The 23,991-nt window shown below is 38.4% G+C and overlaps 2 protein-coding genes and 1 long non-coding RNA gene across 7 annotated transcripts; all 3 read right to left on the minus strand.

Moving 5' to 3' along the window:
• Nucleotides 1–1,227: 1,227 nt before the first annotated feature.
• On the minus strand, nucleotides 1,228–13,316 carry LOC140771113 (phospholipid--sterol O-acyltransferase). 4 transcript variants are annotated; one of them, XR_012106105.1, is made up of 17 exons: nucleotides 12,923–13,314; nucleotides 12,497–12,632; nucleotides 11,654–11,798; nucleotides 8,285–8,454; nucleotides 8,113–8,189; nucleotides 6,839–7,052; nucleotides 6,582–6,756; nucleotides 6,387–6,486; nucleotides 5,375–5,469; nucleotides 4,170–4,221; nucleotides 3,976–4,047; nucleotides 3,333–3,501; nucleotides 2,182–2,286; nucleotides 2,011–2,095; nucleotides 1,848–1,930; nucleotides 1,648–1,739; nucleotides 1,228–1,540 (listed from the first exon to the last, which is right to left on the minus strand). XR_012106105.1 is itself a non-coding variant. In XM_073112514.1 (16 exons), exons 1-15 carry the CDS (start codon nucleotides 13,193–13,195, stop codon nucleotides 1,849–1,851), a joined length of 1,950 nt encoding a protein of 649 aa, XP_072968615.1. In that variant the 5' UTR covers nucleotides 13,196–13,314; the 3' UTR covers nucleotides 1,228–1,739; nucleotide 1,848. The 4 variants fall into 4 exon arrangements, 1 of the variants encoding a protein (XP_072968615.1); XR_012106106.1 differs by having other exon boundaries at nucleotides 1,228–1,553; XM_073112514.1 differs by having other exon boundaries at nucleotides 1,228–1,739.
• A 455-nt stretch (nucleotides 13,317–13,771) lies between these two features.
• On the minus strand, nucleotides 13,772–18,433 carry LOC140770927 (protein unc-13 homolog). The gene is made up of 5 exons (XM_073112259.1): nucleotides 17,892–18,433; nucleotides 16,049–16,939; nucleotides 15,264–15,722; nucleotides 14,972–15,158; nucleotides 13,772–14,857 (listed from the first exon to the last, which is right to left on the minus strand). The coding sequence occupies exons 1-5, from the start codon at nucleotides 18,324–18,326 to the stop codon at nucleotides 13,830–13,832; spliced, it is 3,000 nt and encodes a 999-aa protein (XP_072968360.1). The 5' UTR covers nucleotides 18,327–18,433; the 3' UTR covers nucleotides 13,772–13,829.
• Nucleotides 18,434–18,992: 559 nt separating this feature from the next.
• Nucleotides 18,993–23,294, minus strand: LOC140771011 (uncharacterized). 2 transcript variants are annotated; one of them, XR_012106088.1, is made up of 3 exons: nucleotides 22,586–23,294; nucleotides 19,593–19,616; nucleotides 18,993–19,509 (listed from the first exon to the last, which is right to left on the minus strand). It is a non-coding gene; the product is annotated as an uncharacterized lncRNA (long non-coding RNA). The 2 variants fall into 2 exon arrangements; XR_012106087.1 differs by having other exon boundaries at nucleotides 18,993–19,616.
• Between the last annotated feature and the right edge of the window lie 697 nt (nucleotides 23,295–23,991).

Genomic DNA, 23,991 nt, shown 5'->3' on the forward strand with positions numbered 1-23,991 from the left:
CAATCACAAAGGGTGTCACCAAACACTGTTTGGCTAGTGATGTGATGGGCCACCGAATCTTAGATTGCCAGTTGACTTTTAACTATTGGGAGGTCAATTTTTGACAACTTTGCATTGGCTTACTCAAATTTTTTTTTTTGACAACTATTGGGAGCCCCTCTCATCTTTTGGATAGCCAACTTCTCTCCCTCAAAAAAATAAACAAAGTTTGACCCTTCAAACGTCAACCGTTTGAGCATCATCCCATCAGCTTTTCTTAATTGCTGTGCTATTCGTAGCTTGGTTCTTCAATTTAATATTATTTTAATATGAAATTTAAGAGTATAAACACTTTTACTATTTACATATCCAAGTTTTCTCTTTCCTTATCATTTGCCACCTCATCTATTTTTGCCGCATCATCATCTACCTCAGTTCTCTCTCCCTCTCACCCCTTCCCCTTCCCCCTTCCCCCTTCCCCCTTCCCTTACTCTATTCTATCCCATTCAATCAAAACCATCACTTCTCTGATCTGATTCTCTCTCACCCCATCCACATCTTCTCCCACTCCTCGCCACCCACCCACCCACGGACCAATTCCTCCTCTCCCCTTTCCTCTCTAAAATCACACCTAATAATCCCCCTTCTCCCCAAATTCAAGCTAATTACTGTCATCACCATGTCCATATGGAGAGGGACGGCGTAGTTGAAGTGGTGGAGGAATGGCGACGCCAGCCGGAAACGGTATGATCAGATGCGATGGAGGAAGGTGGTGGTGGTAGTGGTAGTGGAACGAGAAAGGGAAGGAGGGGAGGCAGGTAGGTATAGTTTTGGAATAGGAAAAGAAGGGGAGGAAGAGAGTTTTCTGAGACAGAAAAGGGGACTGAGGAGAGGGGAGAAAAAGGAGATGGGAGATGGGGAGAGGTGGAGAAGAGAAGAGAAATGATGTGGCAAATGACAACGAGAAAATACATACATAGATTTGCAAATAATTTGGAAGTGCTACTAATTTTAAAAATTCCATAATATTAAATCTACAGAAGAGTCTCCTTTGTATATTCACAGATAGCATGTTCTGTAATATAAGGTACTAATACGCAATGGAGTCCAATTGACCCGCAATGACAGCCAAATTTTCCTGAAGGCACCCAAAAGCATTTTGAGCTTAACATGATCATGCATGAACGCACATATCAGGAGAAAGGGACCCACAAAATAAATAAATAAAAAGTAATAACCTCAGTACTGTTTGAATCAAAGAGCTATAGCTGAATTGAGAATCATATAGTGTGAACTTCTCTACTATACAATATGCACATATGTTTAAAATGAGTGATTCAAACTAACCCAGTTGAAGCATGTTACATGCACGATAGGAATCTCTCCCACTCTTATTTGTGCATGCATACCCCTTATTGAGGGTACACAATAGCTCATCCATGCCAAAAGTGTGTGGAGTATAAACCATAGTGATATGGAAATGTATTATCCTTGTTTTGATTAGCTGGGAATCGGTCATAAGTTTGTTTGGTTAAAGCTGGCAGAGATGATAGCTGCAGACCTGAATGTGTAACCTCAAAGAATGGCAGATAAAGCAAATGAGTCTTTCTTAATCATGAGGTATATGCACAAACGAAGGCTTTCTGCATCCCTTGCCTTAGTTATTACCTTGTTGGTATGATTCTTCAGTTAGTCGAATGGGAACTTCCAGTCTTTTATGAAGAGCCAGCAAGAAAAAAGATTGGTTACAACAAAATCACCTGCAGCCAAACAATTTTAAAGCAGCTAGTGATAAAATGTGCATAAATCACACAAAATATTAAGGAAAAGAACATATGAGATAGATTTAACAAGAAAAAGTATCTTACTTTATAAGTATTGTAAGAGGAGATCAGCAGAAGAGTTCTTCAGTCTGCAGCTCTGTCCAAGGTGAACATCACCAAATGCGTACCTGGATTGGCATTAACACTGAAATTCTTTTTCTTCATGTGAAGAGGAAGCAGAAAAGGAAACAACGGCAAGGTGTAAAACCTATATTCACAGTGTTCCGGCCAGGCACACCGAGCTTTTCCATAATCCCAATAGCAATCCACATTTCTCAAAGGACCACGCCGTGCTGTTTACAAGCCTCTGTTATTGACTTAGGAACACAAATCACAAAGTGCATGCATCTTCTAACAAAAAGAAGTACAATCGAAGTACCTTTTGTCACAAACTTTGATTTTGCATCAGGATGTATATCATGCCACATTTGAAGCCACAATTCACGCATCAGAACAGGGGACCTTACAATGTTTCGGTGGTTTCCTAATGAAGGAAATGCCAGTTTTAGCACACAACTCATATGTAGCGCAGGAACACAATTAAACCAAAATTGTACAATTATAGAATCAGAGTAATTTCGAAAACAAGTTCTGTGCAACAATTGAACCAAAGTAACAACGGTGGCATCATAGTAACTTCAAAAACAAGTTCTGCACAACATTTACACAAACTTTTGATCAGAAAATGTTTAATAGTCCACAGAGTAGTCATAGGTTAAACCTAACTCAAATACTTTTTTACTCTAGGGAGCTGATGGGCAATCAAATATTTCCAATCGCTGTGATTTTTTTCTAGATATTTAACTTTATTTTTTTCGATCATTGTTAATAAAATTGCTATTATCTAAACTAGGTGAACAGGTGCTGAATACAATACATGTGTACTGCATTTTGACACTGCCTTTATGGTTCAGCTGAAATCAGGTATCACATGAGAGGCTAGATGAAAAGGCGACCACTTGATGCTTCCTGTAGGAAATAAATTTACAAGATGAGACATAAGATGATAGGATGAAAGTTTGTGCCCGCCAAGAACAAGTGATCAAAGATTTTTGTCACTGTGATTTTTCTTCCTAGACACCTGTGTAATTTTCCTGATGCACAAGTTTTCACAAACACCATCTTGATTTTTATGGTTAGAAGCCCAGAGCCAAAATTAGTTAGTGGCAGAAAATGCTACTCCCTTGAGGTTTCTATACAAGAAACCCACTGATGCAAACACTAGAGCTTAGTATTTCAACTGACTGCTTGTAGAAACAATACACCAACTGGTGCTTTTTTTTTATCCACATTATCTGAATGGACTTCCAGTAAGTTATTTATTGTCACAACATTTCAGCACTAGCCCACTTTCACCATTTCTGCTCAAACCATATACCTAGAATACAGGGATCTGAGACTGAAAATGCTGCCAAAAGACCATCAAAGATTGAGTTTATGAGAGGAAGAGGCAATCTACAGCATGGCGGTAAAATAAGAGAATATACTTTATATAATGGAGGACGACCAAAGGTTTGGTAAATACTGTACCTTTATCAAGTTCCCAAACTGCTGTCCTCCTCCCTGGAATACTTTCAGAATCTTCATAGTAAGTAATGTATTTAACACGGGGAGCCCTTGTCATGTTAGGAAGTATATCTGTGTCGTGGTGGTGTTCAACGTTCAAGCTTATTTGTACATCAGATCCATCATGCTCAGACTGCACCACCAAACAAAAGATAAAGCCATAGCTTTGCATGCAGACAAACCTGCTACTCTAGCAGAAAACTTCACAAAAAGATAAAAGATAAAGCAGTCTCATACAGCCAATGCATCACATAATTTCAAGGTTTAAATTAGACCTCTAGGAAGACTTCACTTATATATCAGAGAACCAAGGAATAAAACTAGGAGAGTAGTAATCTGGTGTGCATATGCAGGAAAGACGATATATGACCTTAAGAAACGAAAATCCCAAAGTGAATAGCTAAAAATAGTATGATTACTAAGATTTGAAACTTTTGAATTATCTTTGCATTCCACAAAGCTAGATCTGTATTTCAGATCTTATGTTTTTAAGGGCATCTCTAGTTGTCTCAACCCTACTTCACAACTTTTGGCAGAAACAGAAGGTTGGTAATCAGAAATTTCAGTTTAAGACAACAAAGCCAAGAAAGACCACAGAAAATGATACCTGCGGAGCCCTTGTTATGTTTACTTTAGGTCCAAGCCAAGTCTTGCACCATGAAAGAGAATTGTACGCTACCTGTTACATACGAGCGTACTGAGGATGAGGATGTCAAGCACATTATAGCTATATCTTTAAAATAAAATTGAAGAACAGAAACATCTGCACTTCAAGATAGAAAGGTCATATCTCGTACATACGGTTCCATCCCCGCTTGAAGCTCCAGGATTTCCAGTAACAGAATTCCCAGATCTGGCAAGAAGATGTTCGGGTAATCATTCCAAGATTAGAAAGAAGCAAAGGACATCAATTCATTAGTGCAGACATAGTAATGATGCATATTCTTATAAAACTTAAAGCCTTAAATTTGAATATATAAACTACCACGATATAACTAACAAAAGCAACAGAAACGTAGCAAATGCATGATTGTAGTATTATTTCTGATGGGTGTTGTCCATCAATTCAAAGTAACCAGATAATGAGAACAGACACAGTCAGAAACAACATGGCAAAAATGTACTATGCTGCAGAGAGATACATATCGTATGCTTAATTCAAGCTTCTTTTTTTTCCAATACAAGACGCTCAAGTCTATATCCCTCCCCAATATTTTGACTACTACTGGTGATGATGGGTGTGTGACATGTATTATGATTTTGATAGTTGTGGTGATGATTATATTGGTGGAGGAAAAATATGATTAAGGCTAGTTTGGGACCTCGAGGTGACAAAAAAGAAATAAAGATTTATCGGTCCAGTTTGGCCAAGGTCTTCATCAAGAACAACATGAAGGCATAAAATCTGCCGGTAAAGATTGACATCAGCCTTTTGTGGAAATGATGTCCAGAAAATAAGGACTTATCAAGGCAAAATAAAAGGATAGATCAATTTAAAATTCAAAGCTCAATGTAAGGAAACTTCGAGATTGGTGAAGGTTCCTTTCTATTAGTTACTTGCTGAGAATGGGATAGCCTAATCCTATCATTACAGTACAGAAGGCTCACAAACTGAGTTTCTTAAGCACATGAATCACAATATGTCAAACTATTCAACAAGTAAACTTGTATCCTTATTGTCTTTACATATAGGAAGATCCAGAATTCTAGACAATAACTTTAAGATGTTGAAGCAATATTGAATAACAATTTTTCACTATTCTCAGGAAAAAAAAAAGAAAAGAAAGTGGCATAACAAAGAAAAAAAGGAGACACAATGATGTTACATTGATTCCCAGAGATACAAGTTTCAATTAATCTTTGAAAAAGACTTGCCACCTATAAGTATGTGTCAGGGTTGGAGATCCCATGAACACAGAATACAACACAAACATTCTATTATTTATATTGAACTTATTGTCGTCAATTCGTCACACAAATATAAGCAAAACTACCACGATACCTACCTTGAGAGTAGGGTTCCTTCAGATTCATAAATTACATCAGTTATAATCCAGTTATCAGGAAATGGCTTGCCACTAGGTGCGAAATAGTAGCCAACCTGTTTCATGAAATATGTAGGATTACTCATTAGCACAAACTGTTGAGTACATCAGGAACATTTCAGAAGCAATATTGCTGGAAGAAAGTAAATCTCTGTCAGAATAGATCAAATTAATCATAAAATTTGGCAACTATAAGTAGGAGCAATTATTCGCCTTTCTCATATAATTGCCATGTTCCATGCAACAGCTTGCCTGCTGTCATGTTATTTATTATCATAATGGTTGACTGCAAACCATGACAACACTACTCCTGCATGCAAATTTTGAGTCCATTTGGCTCACATTCTAAGTATCATATTGCGATAACCGCTAGAAAATTCTAAATGAGTATGGAAGCAAAGAAATGATCTAATTTACTGTATTTTCTCATGTAAGGAACTATTTCAAATTTTTAAGGCACTATGGTGTTATTAACTTAAGAAAGGATGTCCAAGTAAACGAACCCAACAATGTGGATTATGGGGAGGAAAGACATAAGCAGCCTTGCCCTCATTACTGAGGAGGTTGCCTATATTGTCTATATTTGATGTTTTATAACAGCTCAAGAAAAACAAATAGTCAGTGCCAGTGAGACTTGAAAAATACAAATATGTTGCTCATGCACATGAAGTTTGGATGTTACAATAGCAATCACAAAAATTATGTAGCAATATCATGAGGGCATGAACAGCAAAAGTGCACTTGATTCATCACATTAATAGATTCAGGAATTAAGAAAGAGTTGATGCATGTATGAGTTTCAAATGCATTAGAATAGTGAAACGACCATTTGCACAAATGACCAGCCAACATTAGTTTGGAATAGATCAGTTACGTAAATAATTAACGATGTAACAATTATGGACCAAATCTAGGGACCGTGAAAAGTTAGCATAATATTTTGCTCATGATGACTATGAATTTAAGAAACCACCTCAGTCTTTGAATCAATCCCATATATACAGAATATATTCTTCAGTGGAGGTCTATCCCAAGCAGTAAGAGGATTCAATACTGGATCACCTTGATAGTACCTGAGGATCGTGCAATTAAATATAAAACAACATGCTCTATGTGGTACAGGATGCACATAAGTTTATTGATGCATGTTTTACAGTCGTAGACTCACTTCTCAAGAATATATTTAAGCCTTTTGCTGTCTGGGTCATAGTCTTCTATTGCTTTGAAGAAAGTACCATCTGAAACTTCTCTAGCAGAAAAGGACAACAGAATAGGCCTTCCGCATTCAATGCCGGAGGATATATTCTGAGTTATTTCAGATATTGTGGGATAGGCATCAAAATCTGCAAGAACAAGACATTAAAGAGCCCTAACACAACTCATGGTATTACTTTTACAAGGAAAAAGAGGACTTCAGAATAGAACCTCTAACAGTAGGAACCTCAATGCTTATGATATCAGTGGGCCATCCAGAGTAATTTGAATGAAATTCCATTTGATCACAATGGAGGGTATGCTGCTGACTTCCCCTTCCCTCAAAAAAGTGTTTCCAGTAGACATTATCTGCTTTGCAGTATTTTGAGAATGGCATTAACCATAAAGAAGACCCAAACGAATTATACATCAATCTGGCTGTTCCCTGAAAGCAAATACAGCTTCAAGCAAGTAAGTACAGCATTATATTACAACTAATGCATCTGGATAGAATGGCCAAAAGTCTTTATAGTTTTCAATTTCCATGAAGGACAGCAGGAAGTGTAACTGAGCTCATTAGTTACATTGCTCAATTGGTAAGGCTAAGGAGAAAGTTATACTTCAGAGAGGTGTAGCAATAGTGTGCTCTTTTTGCTTCCAAATATAAAAGTTACATGGCAAGTGGAAAAAGGAAAAAGAAGAAAAAGAGAGAGCCGATGAATTAACATTAACTACTAGAAAATAAGGGGTTGGCAGCTTCTGTAGCAGGCTAGCAGCTGAAATGTCATACAATTTTATCTTCGCAACTCATCAGGCATGGTAAAACTGTAAAAGAAATATTAGAACCAATACTTACAAGAGAATCAGTTTATCTTATAGCATTCACAAATTACAATATACAAGGTCCTCTAGTATTACTTGTTTGGCCTTATCATGATTCAGCAGTTTAGTCTAGTCACTAAGTGGCCATCAGGAGCATTCTTCCCAATACAGAAAATATGGCCAAGAATCAGCAACTAGTTCAAACTAGAACAATAGAGGAGCATATCTGATTAAGAAAAAAAAGCAGAAGTAAAACAAGATCACTTGACAAATGACATGCTTAATCACTGCCTATGATGCAGCCTGGAGACTAAGGTTTCATACGGATGGAAATGTGTATGTGGCAATATATGACAACAAAAGATATTAGAACATGAGAGAAAGACAATAAAGAACTAGAGTAAGAAAGGAAGAAGAAAGCTTCCGGAATCCACCCTACATTAGTCCAGCTGATGCATCTGTTGGACTCATAGTACTTCCAGTCTAGTTCTTTGTTAAGTGACAGGGAGTTAAATTTTACATTGTCCAATAGAAATTTTAACTCCCTTCAAAGATGCAACATGAAAGTCCTCAAGAAAATTTTGCTGATTACAATGTTCACAAAAGAATTGCATCGAGAAAAAATCTAGATAGTAATACTAGTAGCAAAAGAAGGAAATTTAAGAAAAAAATGAAAGAATGACCTCAGCAACTGGAAGACCAAATGTAGCTCCAGAAAGGATGGCTCTGATTGATTCAGTAGAGCCAAGAAGAGGGGCAGCTGAAGTTAAAACATCCAGGAAAAAACATAAAATTACCATACTAGACAGCTCCGTATTCATGTAAACAACCTACAAATGATTAGGATGCATATACCGACTGCAAAATAAGCATGTATGTGGTCATCAAGCCATTGGATATAGTTCTTTGGAGCAATTTCAAGTTTCAGCCATTCTAGGAAGTAGCGGAAGACATTGTTCCCCATTGAATGGGCAAACACCAAAGAAGGTCCTCCACGAAGTTTAAGTGCAGTTTCAAAAGTCAACCTATAGCATAACAAACATAGGGATCAACATAGAGCACAAAACTGTTACAATACGCAAAATAATAAATTTCCCAGCAACAAGAGTCAAAATAGATGGATCAGAGTTTTGCAATATTCAGGACATATCCATAAAACCAAAAATGGCCATCCTGACCATGTCCCGTGCCAATAAGGAAACGGCCAACTCGCTGGTCGGCACGGATGTATGCCGCAGTGGCATGGCTATGTGCTAACTCGGGCCACCCAACACAGTTAGAGTATCAAGTGGCACACAACGTGTGCGCCCCAAAACCCAATAAGGGTTAGTCAAATAGGTCTCTTTGGCAGTCACCCTTTATCATAAAAAAGTCAAAGTGAGAGAAAAAGAAATAGAGGAGAATGACAGGAGATCACGGAGGAATTTAAGATTTCTTCTTCAAATCCCATCACAAATAAATTTCTCTTTCTTTATCTTAAGTATTGCCTTCATTTACACTTTAAAAAATCAATTTGGGGGTGCATAAATGATAGCTCTAGCTTACTTTTAATAAATCTATCATTTGTAAAGGACTTTCTACATAAATCTAGCATTTTGGTGCTAGAAATCTATAAAAAATACTCTTTAAATGTAGGAATCAAAGGGAAAATCTGATTTCCCTCAAATCTCAAAATAATCAAAATTAATGTCAAATGTACTCAAATTATATAAAAATTGGTATAGAAACATGTTAGATTAATTTCATATAAGTTGATTAAACCCAAATTTTACAATTATTAGCTAAAATTTCAGCATAAATTAAGTTAGATCCGAACCCATTTATAGCTGATCTTTTATTCAAGTTAGAACCATTAAGGAATATACGGAATGTTTAAAGCCTTCCCTCCTCTTACCCATAAGAAGAGTGCCAACGGCTAGGGTTTTGCAATGTCGCTTCAATGATGGTTCGATGACCATGTTATGGCAATCTAGTAAGTGTTTTCTCTCCCTCTCTATATTCCTCTCTACTCGCTGATTTTTGGCAATTTCGTAATGTAGTGTCAGAATGCCACATTAGCATGGGGGTTGTCGCGGTACGTGTTGTGCCGGTTGGTGGTCAACATGTGCCAATAGCAAAGAAATCCTTGATCCCAATGTCGGTTGTTTCCATGAATGCTCAATATGCATATTATATTATTGCAAAGCCTAAATAGGTACGAAAAATATATAAGACGTTACAACGAGCATTACTATCAAAGTATCAAAACATGAGTTTTTAGGATTATCAACAATATTTGATACACATTCTCGTGGTATTTTTGTACCGTACAAATGAAATATTTGATCCTCCTTATCGTTCTACATTTAAATAGGTTTTGATTTTTAATTATTGAACTATTGTTAATTAATAAATGTGCTCATTTATATTATGTCTTGAATCATGTTTTTATTTGACAATTATTATATCTTAAGTAAAATAGGTCATTCACAATATTATCTAAGGATAAAAGACTCTAATGTAGGCTTTAATTAAACTAAAAACATATATAAAAACCATAAAAGATATATTAAAGGCATGTCAGCGCATGCCATTAGCATGTTGAGGTGTACCAACAAGGTATCGGCATAGCAATCCTTGCATAAAACACTAACAAAAAAGGTTGATGCCACCGGCATATTAGGAACTTGGGATGTGCCAACAAGATATCTGCATGGCAATATTTGCATAAAATACTAACAAAGAAGGTTTTACAATAAATACTCCCTCAAAAGATGCTTATCGGTGTATCAACCTAAGAAAATAAAATGTAAATTGCATCTATTTTCACCCCTCTAGAATTTCATTGCTTTTGCATCTATATGCATCCAAATTTAACAACTTGCAAACATAGTTTTTTCAATAACTCTTATACTAATGGAAAAAGGTTACATTTACTTTAATAACTAGTTGGGAGAGGAGCCATATAAGTCTTTTCTTTTTCTTTCTGGATTAACAAAATAAACAGCACAAAAGTATCCACGTAAAACTACCTAAACTAGTTACAAACTCTCTAGCAATAGAGATTAGAGTAAATATCTTTGCTCTCCGTAACAGTCTAGGAATGACTAGAGCCTCATGCACTCAAATACCCTTGTAGTTTACTTTGAATCTATAAGAAGTGAGAAAGATATGATTGCAGCAAGCCAACAACACAGACTGCAGTAATCTAGCATATTGTAAGAGATAATAAGTGGTGGATAGCCACTTACTAGGATTGCTATTGTTAAAACCAAACGGCCATGACTGATCTGTTCTCAAAAATACTTTGTCAGACAGATATAAGTTTAGGAGCTGGACCATTTAGGTAAATAAGTTTGGAGATGGACCATATAGGTAAATAAGTTGATGAGGTCTAGTTTGGTAAAAAATTATTGCAAACAATTTGAGTTATACCTAAATAACTCGTGTCTCTTTCTAATAGCTTAACGCTTGGTCTAAGTTATAGCCAATCCAATGGCATACATCATTTCTAAGCTTCAATTTCAAATAAACTAAATCCCAACTGCAAAATGGCCTTTCTTATTATGTAGTGAGATTATGTGCTTCTCTAAAATTCCCTGTTCCTCAATTCAAAGTGGAGAAGGTGATAGGAAATCCACAGAGCTCTCGCAAAACCACATCCTCTTCCTCAACTCTCTCTTTCCCTTCCTTACCAATGTCATAAATTCCCAACTTTGCCAACACCTCACTTCCATTTTAGCGAGAGAAGGCAATGGGAAATCCTAGAAGGGGATCTCCACACCATGCAGTTGCATGAGCCTGACCTCCACACCACTGCATATGCCCAACCTTCACGTCGCATGTACCATTCATCGTCCACCGTTAAGAGAGGAGGGAGCTCGAGAGGGAAGGATCGAGAGAGAAGAGGTTTTAGGGCAAGTGAGTTTTTTTTTTTTTTTTTTCTTTTAGCTAATGCCAAATCAGCCTACCAAGCACCAAATCGGACGCCAAAGCTCAGTTACACGGTTCAACCGCATAATAAGGGCACATAGTATGTTTGTCAGGTGGCCACTAAAACCACTTTTCAATACCATGATGGTAGTTACAATGTCAGCACAGTAACATAAGGAGTCCAGGAATATTTAAAAGAATACTGATAAAGTATGAAGACTTAAAGATGTTAGAACTGCTGCAAGAAGAAAATATAAATTGCTTAATATGAAATTGCTAATATGAAAGCAACAAGGACTAAGAATGACGCACTTTAGTTTGTGAAAATAAAGGTCTCTCTCCTCAAGCATTGATGCAGATAGCCTCCAATCATATGGAACAGCAATAATTGCATTAGCTTCAATACCAAATTCAACGCACCATTTGAGCCATTCTTTCCATACTGAAGAAAGAGGACCTAGCAAATATTGGTCAAACAGAATAAATCAGTTTAGAAGTCTGAAAATCTGGCATGGTACATACCAGGTATGTCTTGTAGCAAGTATTTGTAACATGGCAAATAGACTACGCCTATATATCAACTGAATCTCTTGCCATACATACTAAACAGTTCTCCACTGACCAATACTATAACATTAAGGTGATTACTTGAAGTGCAATAAACAGTGGCTCAGGCATCTATACAGATGACCTAAAAGGACAGTGAATAATTCCATAAGTCCATATATCAAAGAATACATAAAATGCAGGTACTTCTCTTCGACTATTCCAGAGATATATCAAATGGGTGCCTGTGCACCTCCACATGTTTGTTTGTTGTCCGAAGGTACTTATGCATGCACAATATATGGATATAATTTTGTTCCAGTTGCAGATGTCAAATATGCATAAGCATCTGGTATATTAGTGAAAGCAACTTTAACAAGACATACCTGCGGCAAGCACCTAGGATGCCTTGTTCAGGGTAACAGGTATCACCTTACTAAATTTAACCTTCAGTTTCCGACACATTACTCATTATGCAATTTAATACACATGTTTCTCACATAGCCAAAAGACTGAAGAAATCGAGTATACAGAAGACTAGTATCTTTGTATGCAAAGAGACAATGTGATCGGACTTTGAGTAAAGCTAAAATTTATCAGAAAAAATACCTGTTATATAACCAGGATCTAGTTCCGTTATAGCCGAAAGACCACTCTCAGGCCTCGACTTGCACTCGGGATGGTCAGTCTGATTGTAAGGGTCCAACATCATGCATTTAAGCCAACAGTTTACCGCAGAAAAAAGCTGCAAAAGACAAATTTAGAAAATAAAAAACATCTTTAAACCCTATAGGACACCAGGACCATAATTTAAGTGTATAATTAACACATAACAACAATAGCGAATACTTTTTCAACAAGAATCTAATCCATTTAACTCCCATCGTAGTACATTACAAAGACAAAAGATCGACACTAAGAGGACAGAAACCGACGCCTAAAAACTTGGATTAAATCAAATGCGTTCATCAAGATGTCAATATCAGCAAGAGGTTTGTGTGGGGGGGGGGGGGGGGGGGGGGGGGAGGGGTATACCTTGGTGGTATCGAGCCAGACGGAGTCGAGAGGGTTGAAGTCGAAAGGGGAATAAGGGCAGTCGAGCACCGACCACGCCCTCAGCTGCGTCGACGCGAACCCCGGTATGATGATCCCCGACAACTTCGACGAGTAGAGCTCCCCGCCACTCCCCGACGACGACGCCGATCCCTCCGCCGCTCCAAGGAGGAAGACGAGGAGAAGGACCGACACAACGCTGTGCGAGTGAGGAGACCGCGCCATGAACCCACTGGCTTCTCCTCCTCGCGCCATCGGTATCGATTTCTTCTCTCTCTTGTCGTCTCACTCTAGACTAAATAGGGAGCGGAGAAAGAGAGAGATATGGGAGAGGGGGCGTTTGATTAGGGGAAGCGGGAGGTAGGTTCTCAGGGAGATCTCGACCGCGGAAAAGGGGATCGGGCGGATAAGAATCGATCGGGACCTTTTACGAAGATTAGGGGCTCCATAGACCTTGGACCACAGACAGCGAGCGAGTAAGCAATCTAGAAGAGTTGAAGTAACTGGTGTTGGTCCTCGTCCGGATCAAGTACATCTGGCTTTCTTAGATTGGTCAAATCGAACCGAGCCAAGTCATTAAGCCTCTAATAAAGGCCAATTGAATCCAGCCAGATTAGATGTCTTAGACTATACCACATCACCTAGTTAATAGATGAATTGGTAATAGTAAAATCTTAGATTTATCTTATCGTTACCAACATATGTAATAAATTCCCAACAGGTAACAAAATCATTAACAAAATTTTCTCTATCATCACATAAAAAAAACCAAATCTCATTAGTAAATCCTTTAACAAAGATTTGAAAAAAAGAAGAAAAGAAATCTCAAAACTCTACGTGCAACTCCTCAAATTTCTAAACTCTTCTAAAATCCATGCATCATGAGTCATCATCTCCTCTTAGGTAGCTCGTAAGTCTTCTTCAAGAACCGATTGGCCACCTCATCGTCCCGGTGGCACAGCACCCGGAGGACTGTGTTCGGGTCCGCTGGGCTCCACCTCCCAGTAGTCGGCGGCATCGGGACCTTCCGCCCTCCAATCCCGCTCGCCTCGCACGCCATCACCGTAAAATCCTCCACCAGCTTCTCCGTCGGTATTGCCATGAGCCCCACCACCCCTTCCACCGCAGCCGTCGCCGCCCCGGTTTCCACCACCTCCTCCGCCACCAGCCCTTCTCCACAGCTGCAAAAGACCTGTTTTAAACTCGCGAAGTCCTCTGCCACAGCCGCGTGGTCGCCCCTCGCAAACGCGCGCAAGCTTCCTCCGGCGAGAAGCACCATGAGGAACGCCTCAAAGGAGGCCTTCATCACCTCACGTACGGCGAGGGGTTGGGCTCGGTCGGTTAGAACGCGGAGGAGAAGAGTTAAGTTTTGCTTCAATGTACATAGAGTCGGACCTATGCGGGCAGTGGAGACGGTGCCCGCGTAAAGGTAGTCATAGAAGGTGTGGGCAGAGTCGAGAAAGATAAGGCGGTAGGCGCCGAGCTCGGCGATGCGGAGGGTGGCGGCTTGGAGGGCAGTGCGACCCTGGTTGAAGTGGTTTTGCACGACAGGACGGCGGGGAGCAGGATTGTAAGGGCTGAGGTGGCCCGGGGACGGGGAGGGGCTGCGACTAGTGCGGAAGAAGAAGGAGAGGGACTTGTCGATGGAGTGGAGGAGTGCGAGGAGGTAGTGGAGAGTATTGAGACGGACGTAGAGGCGTTGCGTGCCTCGGCTAGTGCAGGGCCGAGATCGGGGGGTCTCCTCCTTGGCTTTGATGAACCTGCGGAAGATGGCCTTTGGTTTTCTTGCGCCTTCGCCGGTGATGTCAATTCCAGCCCGGCACGGCGGCGCCGCCTTCTTCCATATCTGGAGGAGCTTTGAGTCCAGGTTGCACCTCGTCAATGGCGGCAACGTTGGAATGTACCTCTGCTTCGTTCCTAAGATCAAAATAAAAGCTCAAACTGTTAGATGGCAAGCTCTCACAGTATATATGAAAGAGTTATGAACTCTTAAGATGGTGACATGAATAGTAGAGTTGAGAGGATTTTAACCACATGATTCGACGAAAGAAGCATAATCCCGAATGAGGCTATCAATTCCAACGGTCAGGTCTTGAACGAGTTCTTCCCGGACTTCCACTTGGATCTGAAAGAGCTCGTCTACCGTCACTGTGGCCAGCTTCATCAGATTAACCGCAGACCGAGCGTATGGCTTGGTCTTCGACTTGGGGTCCCAATTCTGTAATAGAAACGAATGACAAAAATATTACAAAGATTAACATCAATCAGTAGACTGCATTGCCTCCATTAGCGTAACAATGAGTGAGAATTGCTTCCAGCTTACCTCTGTCTCTTTAGCTCTATCAACACACACCCTTCCGATCCTGAGCCTTTCATTCATCCAGCTCTTTATTAGATTCAGAATAATGGATTCTACATCGTAGGGGATCATCTCCTTAATAATCCCCTTCCCACCATCCTCACAATCAACCGAGTCCTCGACCGCCATCTGGACCAGCACCTTCTCGAGCTTTCCCACTGCTTGCAGAAGACAGACTGACTCAGTGGTCGGGCCTGATATCTTCGCACTGTATTGCTTCAGCACGACGCTGAAGCACTTGTGAAGGGTCACTACTGCCACTGCAGTTGGGGCCGGGTGCCACTTCTTTAATATGGGGCTGTATATTTCCTTCTCGGCTATCGCCAAATCCTCGGTCTTTTTGGCAAGACACAAGATCTCACTTGGATGGAAGTCTACTTCTCGGATCATGCTATCAGCCTGCATGCTCCCGTTCTCATAGATCTGTCATCACCTTTGCAGATATAACTTAATTGAAATTCCATACAAGAACTGCTACGGAATATTAAAGAATTCAAGAAAGACATACAAGCCTGTACATATTGCCTTATCAGGTTAAATGAGTAGATGGATCCTGACTACAAAATGTATGAAAACTGAAGCAAAATAACAGTATCAATGCATACTTTGTGCAGTATGCTGCTTTAGCTTCATACTGGAGTTTAGACGAACCTATTTTGCATTTCACACCGTAATCATATATCCACATCATGCTGGAAAGTTAGAAAGAGGGGAACTGACGAGTGTTCTCCAATAATCTCGTTACTCACCTTAGAGAAAGCATTCCTTATAGAGGATCTGATGTACTGATCAACATGATTTCTGGACAATGAATTGCTGAGAGTTCCATGATCATGCTCAGAAAGGACTGCTGCACCTCCGGAAGTTGAAACATATTCGCTAAGTATTTTTGCAGTAGAAAGAGCCAAAGACAGCACATTCTCCATCATCCCTGTGGTGCCTTTCTGAAACACTCCATGATAATCCAACAGCTTTTTCTCAGCCCATGCCTGCATCGAAGCTAATGCTGCAGACAAAACCCTTACGTAACCGGACTCCCGACCAGCCTTCTTTGCATCACTGCCAACCTCAAAAAGCATTGTCAAGGCCGCACATATTAGGTCTGGTTCCACTTGCTCAGTCACAACATACTGCTCAAAGAAGATCCAACTGAAGCACACATTGTGGATCATCTTGTTAATTCCTAGGGTGGTCCAGGTCCTCTTCATCAGTTCAAGCAGGTTGTCAACCTCATCTAGCACCACAGTCTCATCCCTGAGATCAAAGATGGCATGGAGGAGGGATAGGTAGAGATACATGTTGAGGGGGAAACCATCAGCCCAATGAAACACTTGTGGAGAACCATTAGGATTGCGCCAAGCCAAGGCAATCACGCAGTTGCATAGGGTGTGCATGGTCACAGAGTTCTTGCTTGTGTCGATGGGCTTGAGCTCGCTGGATTTCATGATCTCACGGAAACAAAGTGCAGCAGCCTCCAGGCGATCCAATGGCAGCAATGGGTGCAAGATTAGGCCTGCTTCTAAGATCTTGAGCTGGCGCCATTGCCATAAGTGGTATTCACGTAAGTCCGCGAATTCGGAAGGTTTCAATTGGAAGAGTAGCTCTAGGGGGAGGATGATTGTCTCAGCTCGTCTTCCCATCTAATAAGGATAGATATACAGCATTAGTGCACTATCAAAACTATGCCTATCTTCAACCTAAAAACAGAGCGTTTAGATTCTCTTCCTTCTTCCCTTTTAATGGAAGAGGTGGATGTCCTATCCTTCTTATTTTTGAGAAGAAAAGGACAATTGCCATTGATCTAGCAACAACCTTGATTGAAATGCAAAATTAATAGCAAGAAAGATACCTAATGATCGAGTTGGCAAAGTATTAAAATCACCTTGTAAACTGAATAAAGCCTACAATTTGTTAACTTCAGAGCATATTGCAGAGCAATAAGTAACTTGATACTTACTCTTGTGCAATAAAAGTCAACCACCAAGGCATGGATTCACTCAAATACAGAATGTGAGTATTAGCTGAAATATCATTCCCTTTCGTATGCCATCAAGCAACAAAAATAAACAGAGGGCTCTTTTGTCTCTCACAGTAATTTGATCACACACTACAGGGCAAAAAAGAACAAAGCCAAACAGAGAGAGAATAGGAAAGGAATGAGGAGAAGAGACGATAATAGAAAATAACTCTATCTAATCTTAGTTGAATGGAATCGAGAGAAGAGAAAAATACCTCTCTTCTATTTTAGTTTAAATTCATTTTATCTAATATATAAATTGGCACAAGCTATAATATCTAGAAAATTACTCTTTAAAATAAATAAAAATATTATTTTATTAATATTTAATTCTTATTTTTAAATTTTGATATAATGTCAAAATATTAACTAAAATAATAATATTTTTTAATATATAAAGATTCTATCCTTTCTCTTTCGACTTTTGGACAGATAAAACGTTGACTTTTTTTTTTGTTATCTTCCTTTCTCTCTTAAAAATAAAATCTTAAACAAGAAAAAATTACTTTCTTTTCTTTAATGACCTTCTCTCCTATCCTCTGACCTCTCCATCCAAACAGGTGTTAAAAGTTTACCTGAGTGACGATGGCCCTCATGAGGGTCTTCCTGAGCCGGCTATCGCTCACCTCCGTAACCCCCATTTGATGCCGCATGATCTCCGCCGGCGTCATCGGCCTATGCTTCAGCTTCCCCGCCCTCATCAACGGCGGCCCCGCTCTCCTCCTCCTCAACCCCAAAACCCTCTTCACCCGACTCGTCACCCCCGGAAACCCCAGCCCTCCTCCTCCTCCTCCTCCTCCCCCCTCCCCCTCCGCCGCGATGTACGAGAGCGGCGACCTTCCTCCGAAACCCGGGGCGGAGCGGCACGAGGTGAAGAAGACTTCGTACGCCATCTCCCGCAGTTCGTCGCGGTCAAGCCCGTCGAGCTTCCCGAACGGCCATTGGGGTAGCTCCGGCGCATCCGCCGCTGGGTCGTCGGCCAAGGACGAGGACGAGGGGTGGCGCCCCATAGTCGGCTAATGGGGTTGGGTTCGGGGGAGGGCGATGGGCGGGGTGAGTAATGGATACTATTGATAGGCATAGGCATTGGACGTCGGAGACGAGGAGAGAGGGGTAGATTAAGTTTTGGATAGTAGATTGGTTATTTGGGAATAAGTACAGCGAAGAAGAATAGAATCCTCTCCTGGTCTTCTGGAGTTGAGCGGCTATTTGCCTATTTTTACGTAGAACCTATTTTAATTTTTTTTCAGGGCATATTAACTACGTAGAATATCCATTAAAATATTTTATTAAAAATATCAGGAGACAAGTTACATAATCTTAGAAACTTTTGAAATCATTTATTTACCTTTATTTTTAAGAATGAAAGAAAAATAAATTGAGAATAAAATAGTTATTTAATATTTTATGTTAATTAACTTACCGCCCGGAAGTGAAATATATTAATATTTAGAGTCAAAGTATCACAAAAATAAATAATAGGTGATAACAACATGTGGCTACTCTAAAGTTTTTGTAATTTAATTATATTTATTTTTTAATTTAAACGTAAGTGTGCACCGTATATATAAATTATGTGTAGTAACAAAATATACATCAATTATAAATATATATATACTTAATTTTTATATATTAGATTAAAAAGTTAGATATTATTAAATTGTAAAAGCCCCAGCTAATCCAATCAAATGCATTTCTTTTCTTTTTTTTCAGAAGGAACATCCTGACAGTAAATAGATATGCGTTACAATTTCTTTCTAGTGAAAAGAAGAGTCATACATAGATACAATAGAATACAATCTGAACTTTTCAAGGAAACATACATCACAACATTCTCATGTGTCAGATTTTCTCCAAAATTTTTGAAAAAAAAAGAGATAAAATTCTACATGTGTCTGCATCTATTTTCAGTCACCCCAGAATAAATCACTGAGGCAAAAAATTGATGATGACCTAAACTTTTCAGAATAGCAAGCGCTGTGGACGACTTCGGCCTCAATGTTAAACTTAAATGAACTGTCAAACTGACATGCTATCTCCGAGTATCAGCGTGTAACTTAATCAAACAGTTCTCGATGAAAGTATTCAGACTGATGAATGATTTTGCAAAGAGAGCTTCAGACTCCCAGGCAACAGCAAAGTAATGCACAACTAACAATTGCATGACCCCAAATCGAGAACCCGGTGCTAGAGCTGTTGCAATAATCATCTCCAATTAGAATGATACATATATGTAAGCAATCTACATAGTAGTACAGAGACAAAAATCTGCATACTCATCCTCAGAGTCGCTCGAGTCACTGTTGACAACAAAGAGAAAGAAAAGAATAAAATTAATTAATAAACAATAAATAGATGAATGTGGCACCTGCGTTTGAGTAATTCCATATCAGTACTCTGTTAAATAGTTTGTTTCCATCATATAAAAGCTAACATTATGTCATCAAGATTGGGAAAGTAAATATACAACATATTAGACAGAGAAAAAGTGTTATTTTCCACCAAATCTTTCCTTTTCATCTTATTCATCAAATAAATCACAACAGGGTTCATAAATATGATATATCTTATTTTACGTGTCAAGTTTGCATATCATCTCTCATGAGTGAGCTTTGAGTTACAAGCAATTTACTTAGCGCATGTGGCAAAATCCTTTCCAGAGAAAGCAGTGGGCAATTTTGGGGGCGAAGATGGAGTTAGCATTACATCACTCTAAAAACATACGGAAACAATTATAAAGGGGAAAAAGAAGAGAGAAGCTTTTAGATATAGAGGAGGGCTACTGTCAAACTGTGCCAAAAAGAACATAGTCACTGTGGTCCTATTAGGATTAAAATATACATTGTTACAGTCATTCGAGTGATTTTAAAAAGGTTGACTATGAAACAGACAAATTAAAGCCAAGTACTGTATTGTTGTAAAACATATACGCAACTAGGGGAAATTCTTTTGTCAAAATAGGTGCACTATAGTTCTAGTTATGATAGCCTTGCTCGCTGAATCCACTGTCAGATCATGAAATAACGATATTGCCAACTGCATAACATGTGCATACACCAGTCACTACATTCTTCCTTATTAGTAGTAGATAGGGCTCATTAATAAAGACTATAATTTCTATTGGTTATTCATTTCTGTATTTGCTTTTCCCAGTGCCAGACGGCCCAGACTGCCTTCTAGTTTAGGGACCAACACCTTCACTTCAGGTAAGTAAAGTATTGCCTATACTAAAAGAATGTCTCACTTCATTTTATTCCCTTCTTCCCATTTTTTCTATTTTTATTTTATTTTATTTTATTTTTTTGCGGGGAAACCACAAATTAGTAGCTAAGTCAAATTCTTGGAAAGCACCTTCTTGATAATTCAACAGGACCACCAGGTTAAGCCATCTGGTTATCAGCTTACTTCTTCATTTACACTGTTTCCTCATGACAACCATCAAGGAAGTGAGGAACTTTTGATTGTATAAGTTCTTAAAGTTCCATATATAAGTTAGTATCTTCCTACTACCCAACTAGTCCTTTCAGGTTATGCGGGGAGGCCTCCTTTTCCAAAAAATTGTCAACCCAAAATTTGGCAGCAACTCTTAAAAGGGTTGCCAATTTAACATCTAAATGCAACTTCTCAACCCTCCTAAAGAAGCCTTCTCATATTGGGTAACTTTTCTCTTCACAGATAACCAATTTAATGGGAATGTTAAATGTAAATGCTGAACTATGTCTGACCAATAAATTTGAAATAGTATATGTTGCACAACACAAATCTAAAGAAAAAAATTTCACCTAAGGTTGGTTACAAGAAGACAAAGTTCTGAGATCTGACATATAGGATTCTAACATAATACTTGTTGTACAAGAAGCTAACAGAAATTTGAAATGTTATTTAATTAGAACCTAAGCATCTTAGAAAGCTGAAATTATCTAACTAGCTAATCAAGATAGTAAGTTTGATCAGAAATTTGCTCAAATCATAGGAGACTTTTTTCTGGTCAAAATTGAATAACAGATTTCTACATTTTATATTTTGATGAGTTCGGAAGCCTTGGCCTCTTTAAATTATTCAGCTGAAATTGATTGGTTTCAGACAATCTGACATTCTTAGATTGTGAAATTATTTAAAGTCTGTTTTGTCCCAATTTAAGCTTGACCGCCTTGCAAGAAATATACTTATGGCTTCAATGAGCTCCTTAACATATATATTAGAAATTAAAATAAGTATACAAAGAAGTATACGGCCAATAATGCCTACGCTGTAGATTTACCGTATCTAATGTCATATGTATCTCTTACGTAACCTTGCAACAGCGACATGACAGACTATCTAAAAATGTCTAGGAATGTACTTTGGTTTGCTCTTATATTAACTTATTGCTTCTTACATATTATTTACCAAGCTTCAGCCTGAAAATCAGAAGAAAAGAAAGTACAACAGAAAAGCTGAAGTAATCTACACTATCAGTTTTAAGCACCCATGTAAAGACACATGTTTTCAAGCTTGATTCTCTTTTCTTGGTTATCTCAGAAGCATGCGAAAATTTTCCATCTGCCAAATTGAACCCAATACTACCAAACCCACTGCAACAATCATAGACAAAGCACTGACTTAGCTAGAAGTGACTTCTGAAATGAAGTGTCCTAGCACGAGGCTTAGAAAGGCAGATAAAAATCGGTCTTACCCTTGTAGGATGCTTCTTTTTTATTCTAACCAGTAACACTAGGGTGCATGGTGGCAGGACTTATCATCACAGCACGTGAAATCCTCTGAATGACACTCTGAACTTTGGGTGTAATAACTCATTGAGGGAAACTAAGTCGCAGTTGTGTGTTCTAATGTTCAAAGATTGAAATTGGAGCATTTTAGTTGCTTGAATTATTTTAAAGCTTAATTTAATCTTATCTAGAAGAGATCCCTAAATTTCAGCAGTCAAAATCACGACATTTGTGATCCTATGACAAAAGTTTCTCGGATCTAGCTAGGATTAACAAGATTACAGAGATATTACACAAGTAAAAGGATTCGCAGCAGGCAACAAGGCACCTCTTCTCCTACATGGGATGCAACTTTCACAAAACTACAGGAGAAAAATAATAATAGAATATCTTACCAATTATATAACTAAAACTAAGATTTTAAATTTAGCAAATTATAATTCAGAAAATTAAAGTTCTTATCATAATTATTTCCGTTCAATAAAACCCATATAGCATATTGCTACACCTGTAGAGGTATAACAAAATAAGGAAGAGATTAATTTCAGTAGAGACGCTACCTTGGCTGGAACTCCAAGACCTCCACAAGTTTATTGCCATTGTCATCATTCCACTGGACTTTCCGATTTGCATTCTTCTTTCGCATCCTCTCTGACCTTCCATCCACGGCCGACAACAGAAGGGAATTCATCTCTCCGTCCTCTTTTACCTCATTCGAATCCACGGAAGAATCATACTTCCTTCCATTACAGACACTCAAATTCATCTCTCTACCAGCAGTATCTAGACTCATCTGCGAGACTGCGACTTATTCTATCCACCAAGTACAAAATCCTATGCCGGTCGAATCTGAAAACCCTAATGCAAGAAAAAAAATTACTCAAATCCACCGCCGACCCAATAAAATTAACCGAAAATTTACCCATTTCTCGATCAAACTTCTTCCCATCTCTAAACTCCAACAACCCAAACGAACAAACAAACGCTAAACCAATATGAGAATTGTGTTCCCTCTAAATATCAGAAAAAGAAAATTAAAACTTTTGTAATCAGAAACTGCAAACCAGACGACTTAAAACAACTAAAAAGCGAGAAAAAGAATTCACAAAATAAAGAATTCGAAGTAGAAGCAGACGGAATGCAACACAAGAACAAGGAATCAAAGGAGGAGTCGATTCGATCAAAACTACTAACTTTTCTGAGGGAGGAAAGCTGGAAAGAAGAAAAGAGAGGCGGGAGTCAAGACTCAAGCCACTGGTAATAAAATAATACGAGCATTTGGTGGGAGAAGAAGCCAAACAGCTTAATACACAAATTGAGTAGTTCTTTTTATTTATTTATTTATTAAATTACACCAGATTTTAAATTTCTTTTTATCAAAATAGCTTACGCCTCTTAACACAAAAAGAAAATCTATTTCAAAATAGTTTTAAATAAAACACTAAACTGTTAAGCATTTTATTTATCCCAATTTGGCCAACTTAATATGATCGATAAAAAAAAAATGAAGCATTTAATTATTAATAAAGATAAAATAAAAAAAAATTATAAATTGGAATAACATAATGATTCCCTAAATAAAACACATCTCGAGTGTCTAATAAAATAAATATTTCAGTATTTTTTATTAAAAAATAAAATATATATTATCACGGACCTATTTTAGTATTAAGTTTGAGCAGATAACCTATTTAAGAAAATAAAATATAAAAGAGTGCTGGTTTGGTTAAAAAGTCCAAATTAAGAACATAAATAATGTGACCGTACTTTGGTACAAACCTCTGGCTTAATTATAATAGTAAGTATTATAATAAAAAAATACTGGATATCAAAGACTTAGGACACCAAAAAAATATATACATTAAGGTTAGGCTGCCATCTCGTTGCGATCTAACCATTAAATATATTTTGGTGCTTGTAACACTAAGATAGATACGCAACCTATGTTGCTTTTGCCTCCTCCTGT

The sequence above is a fragment of the Typha angustifolia genome, chromosome 11 (assembly GCF_048772165.1).
Source record: "Typha angustifolia cultivar Huaian chromosome 11, ASM4877216v1, whole genome shotgun sequence".
NCBI lineage: Eukaryota > Viridiplantae > Streptophyta > Magnoliopsida > Poales > Typhaceae > Typha > Typha angustifolia.

Excerpts from the sequence above, each read along its gene's own strand:
- LOC140771113 (XM_073112514.1), bottom strand. The coding sequence starts at position 13,195 with ATGGCGCGAGGAGGAGAAGCCAGTGGGTTCATGGCGCGGTCTCCTCAC. Across the intron at positions 4,048-4,169 it reads CTTCAAGCGGGGATGGAACC|GTAGCGTACAATTCTCTTTC; the intron begins GTATGTACGAGA and ends CGTATGTAACAG. Across the intron at positions 2,287-3,332 it reads AGTTTGGGAACTTGATAAAG|GAAACCACCGAAACATTGTA; the intron begins GTACAGTATTTA and ends TTCCTTCATTAG.
- LOC140770927 (XM_073112259.1), bottom strand. The coding sequence starts at position 18,326 with ATGGGGCGCCACCCCTCGTCCTCGTCCTTGGCCGACGACCCAGCGGCG. Across the intron at positions 16,940-17,891 it reads TGAGGGCCATCGTCACTCAG|ATGGGAAGACGAGCTGAGAC; the intron begins GTAAACTTTTAA and ends TATCCTTATTAG. Across the intron at positions 14,858-14,971 it reads TTCTTTCGTCGAATCATGTG|GAACGAAGCAGAGGTACATT; the intron begins GTTAAAATCCTC and ends TTTTGATCTTAG.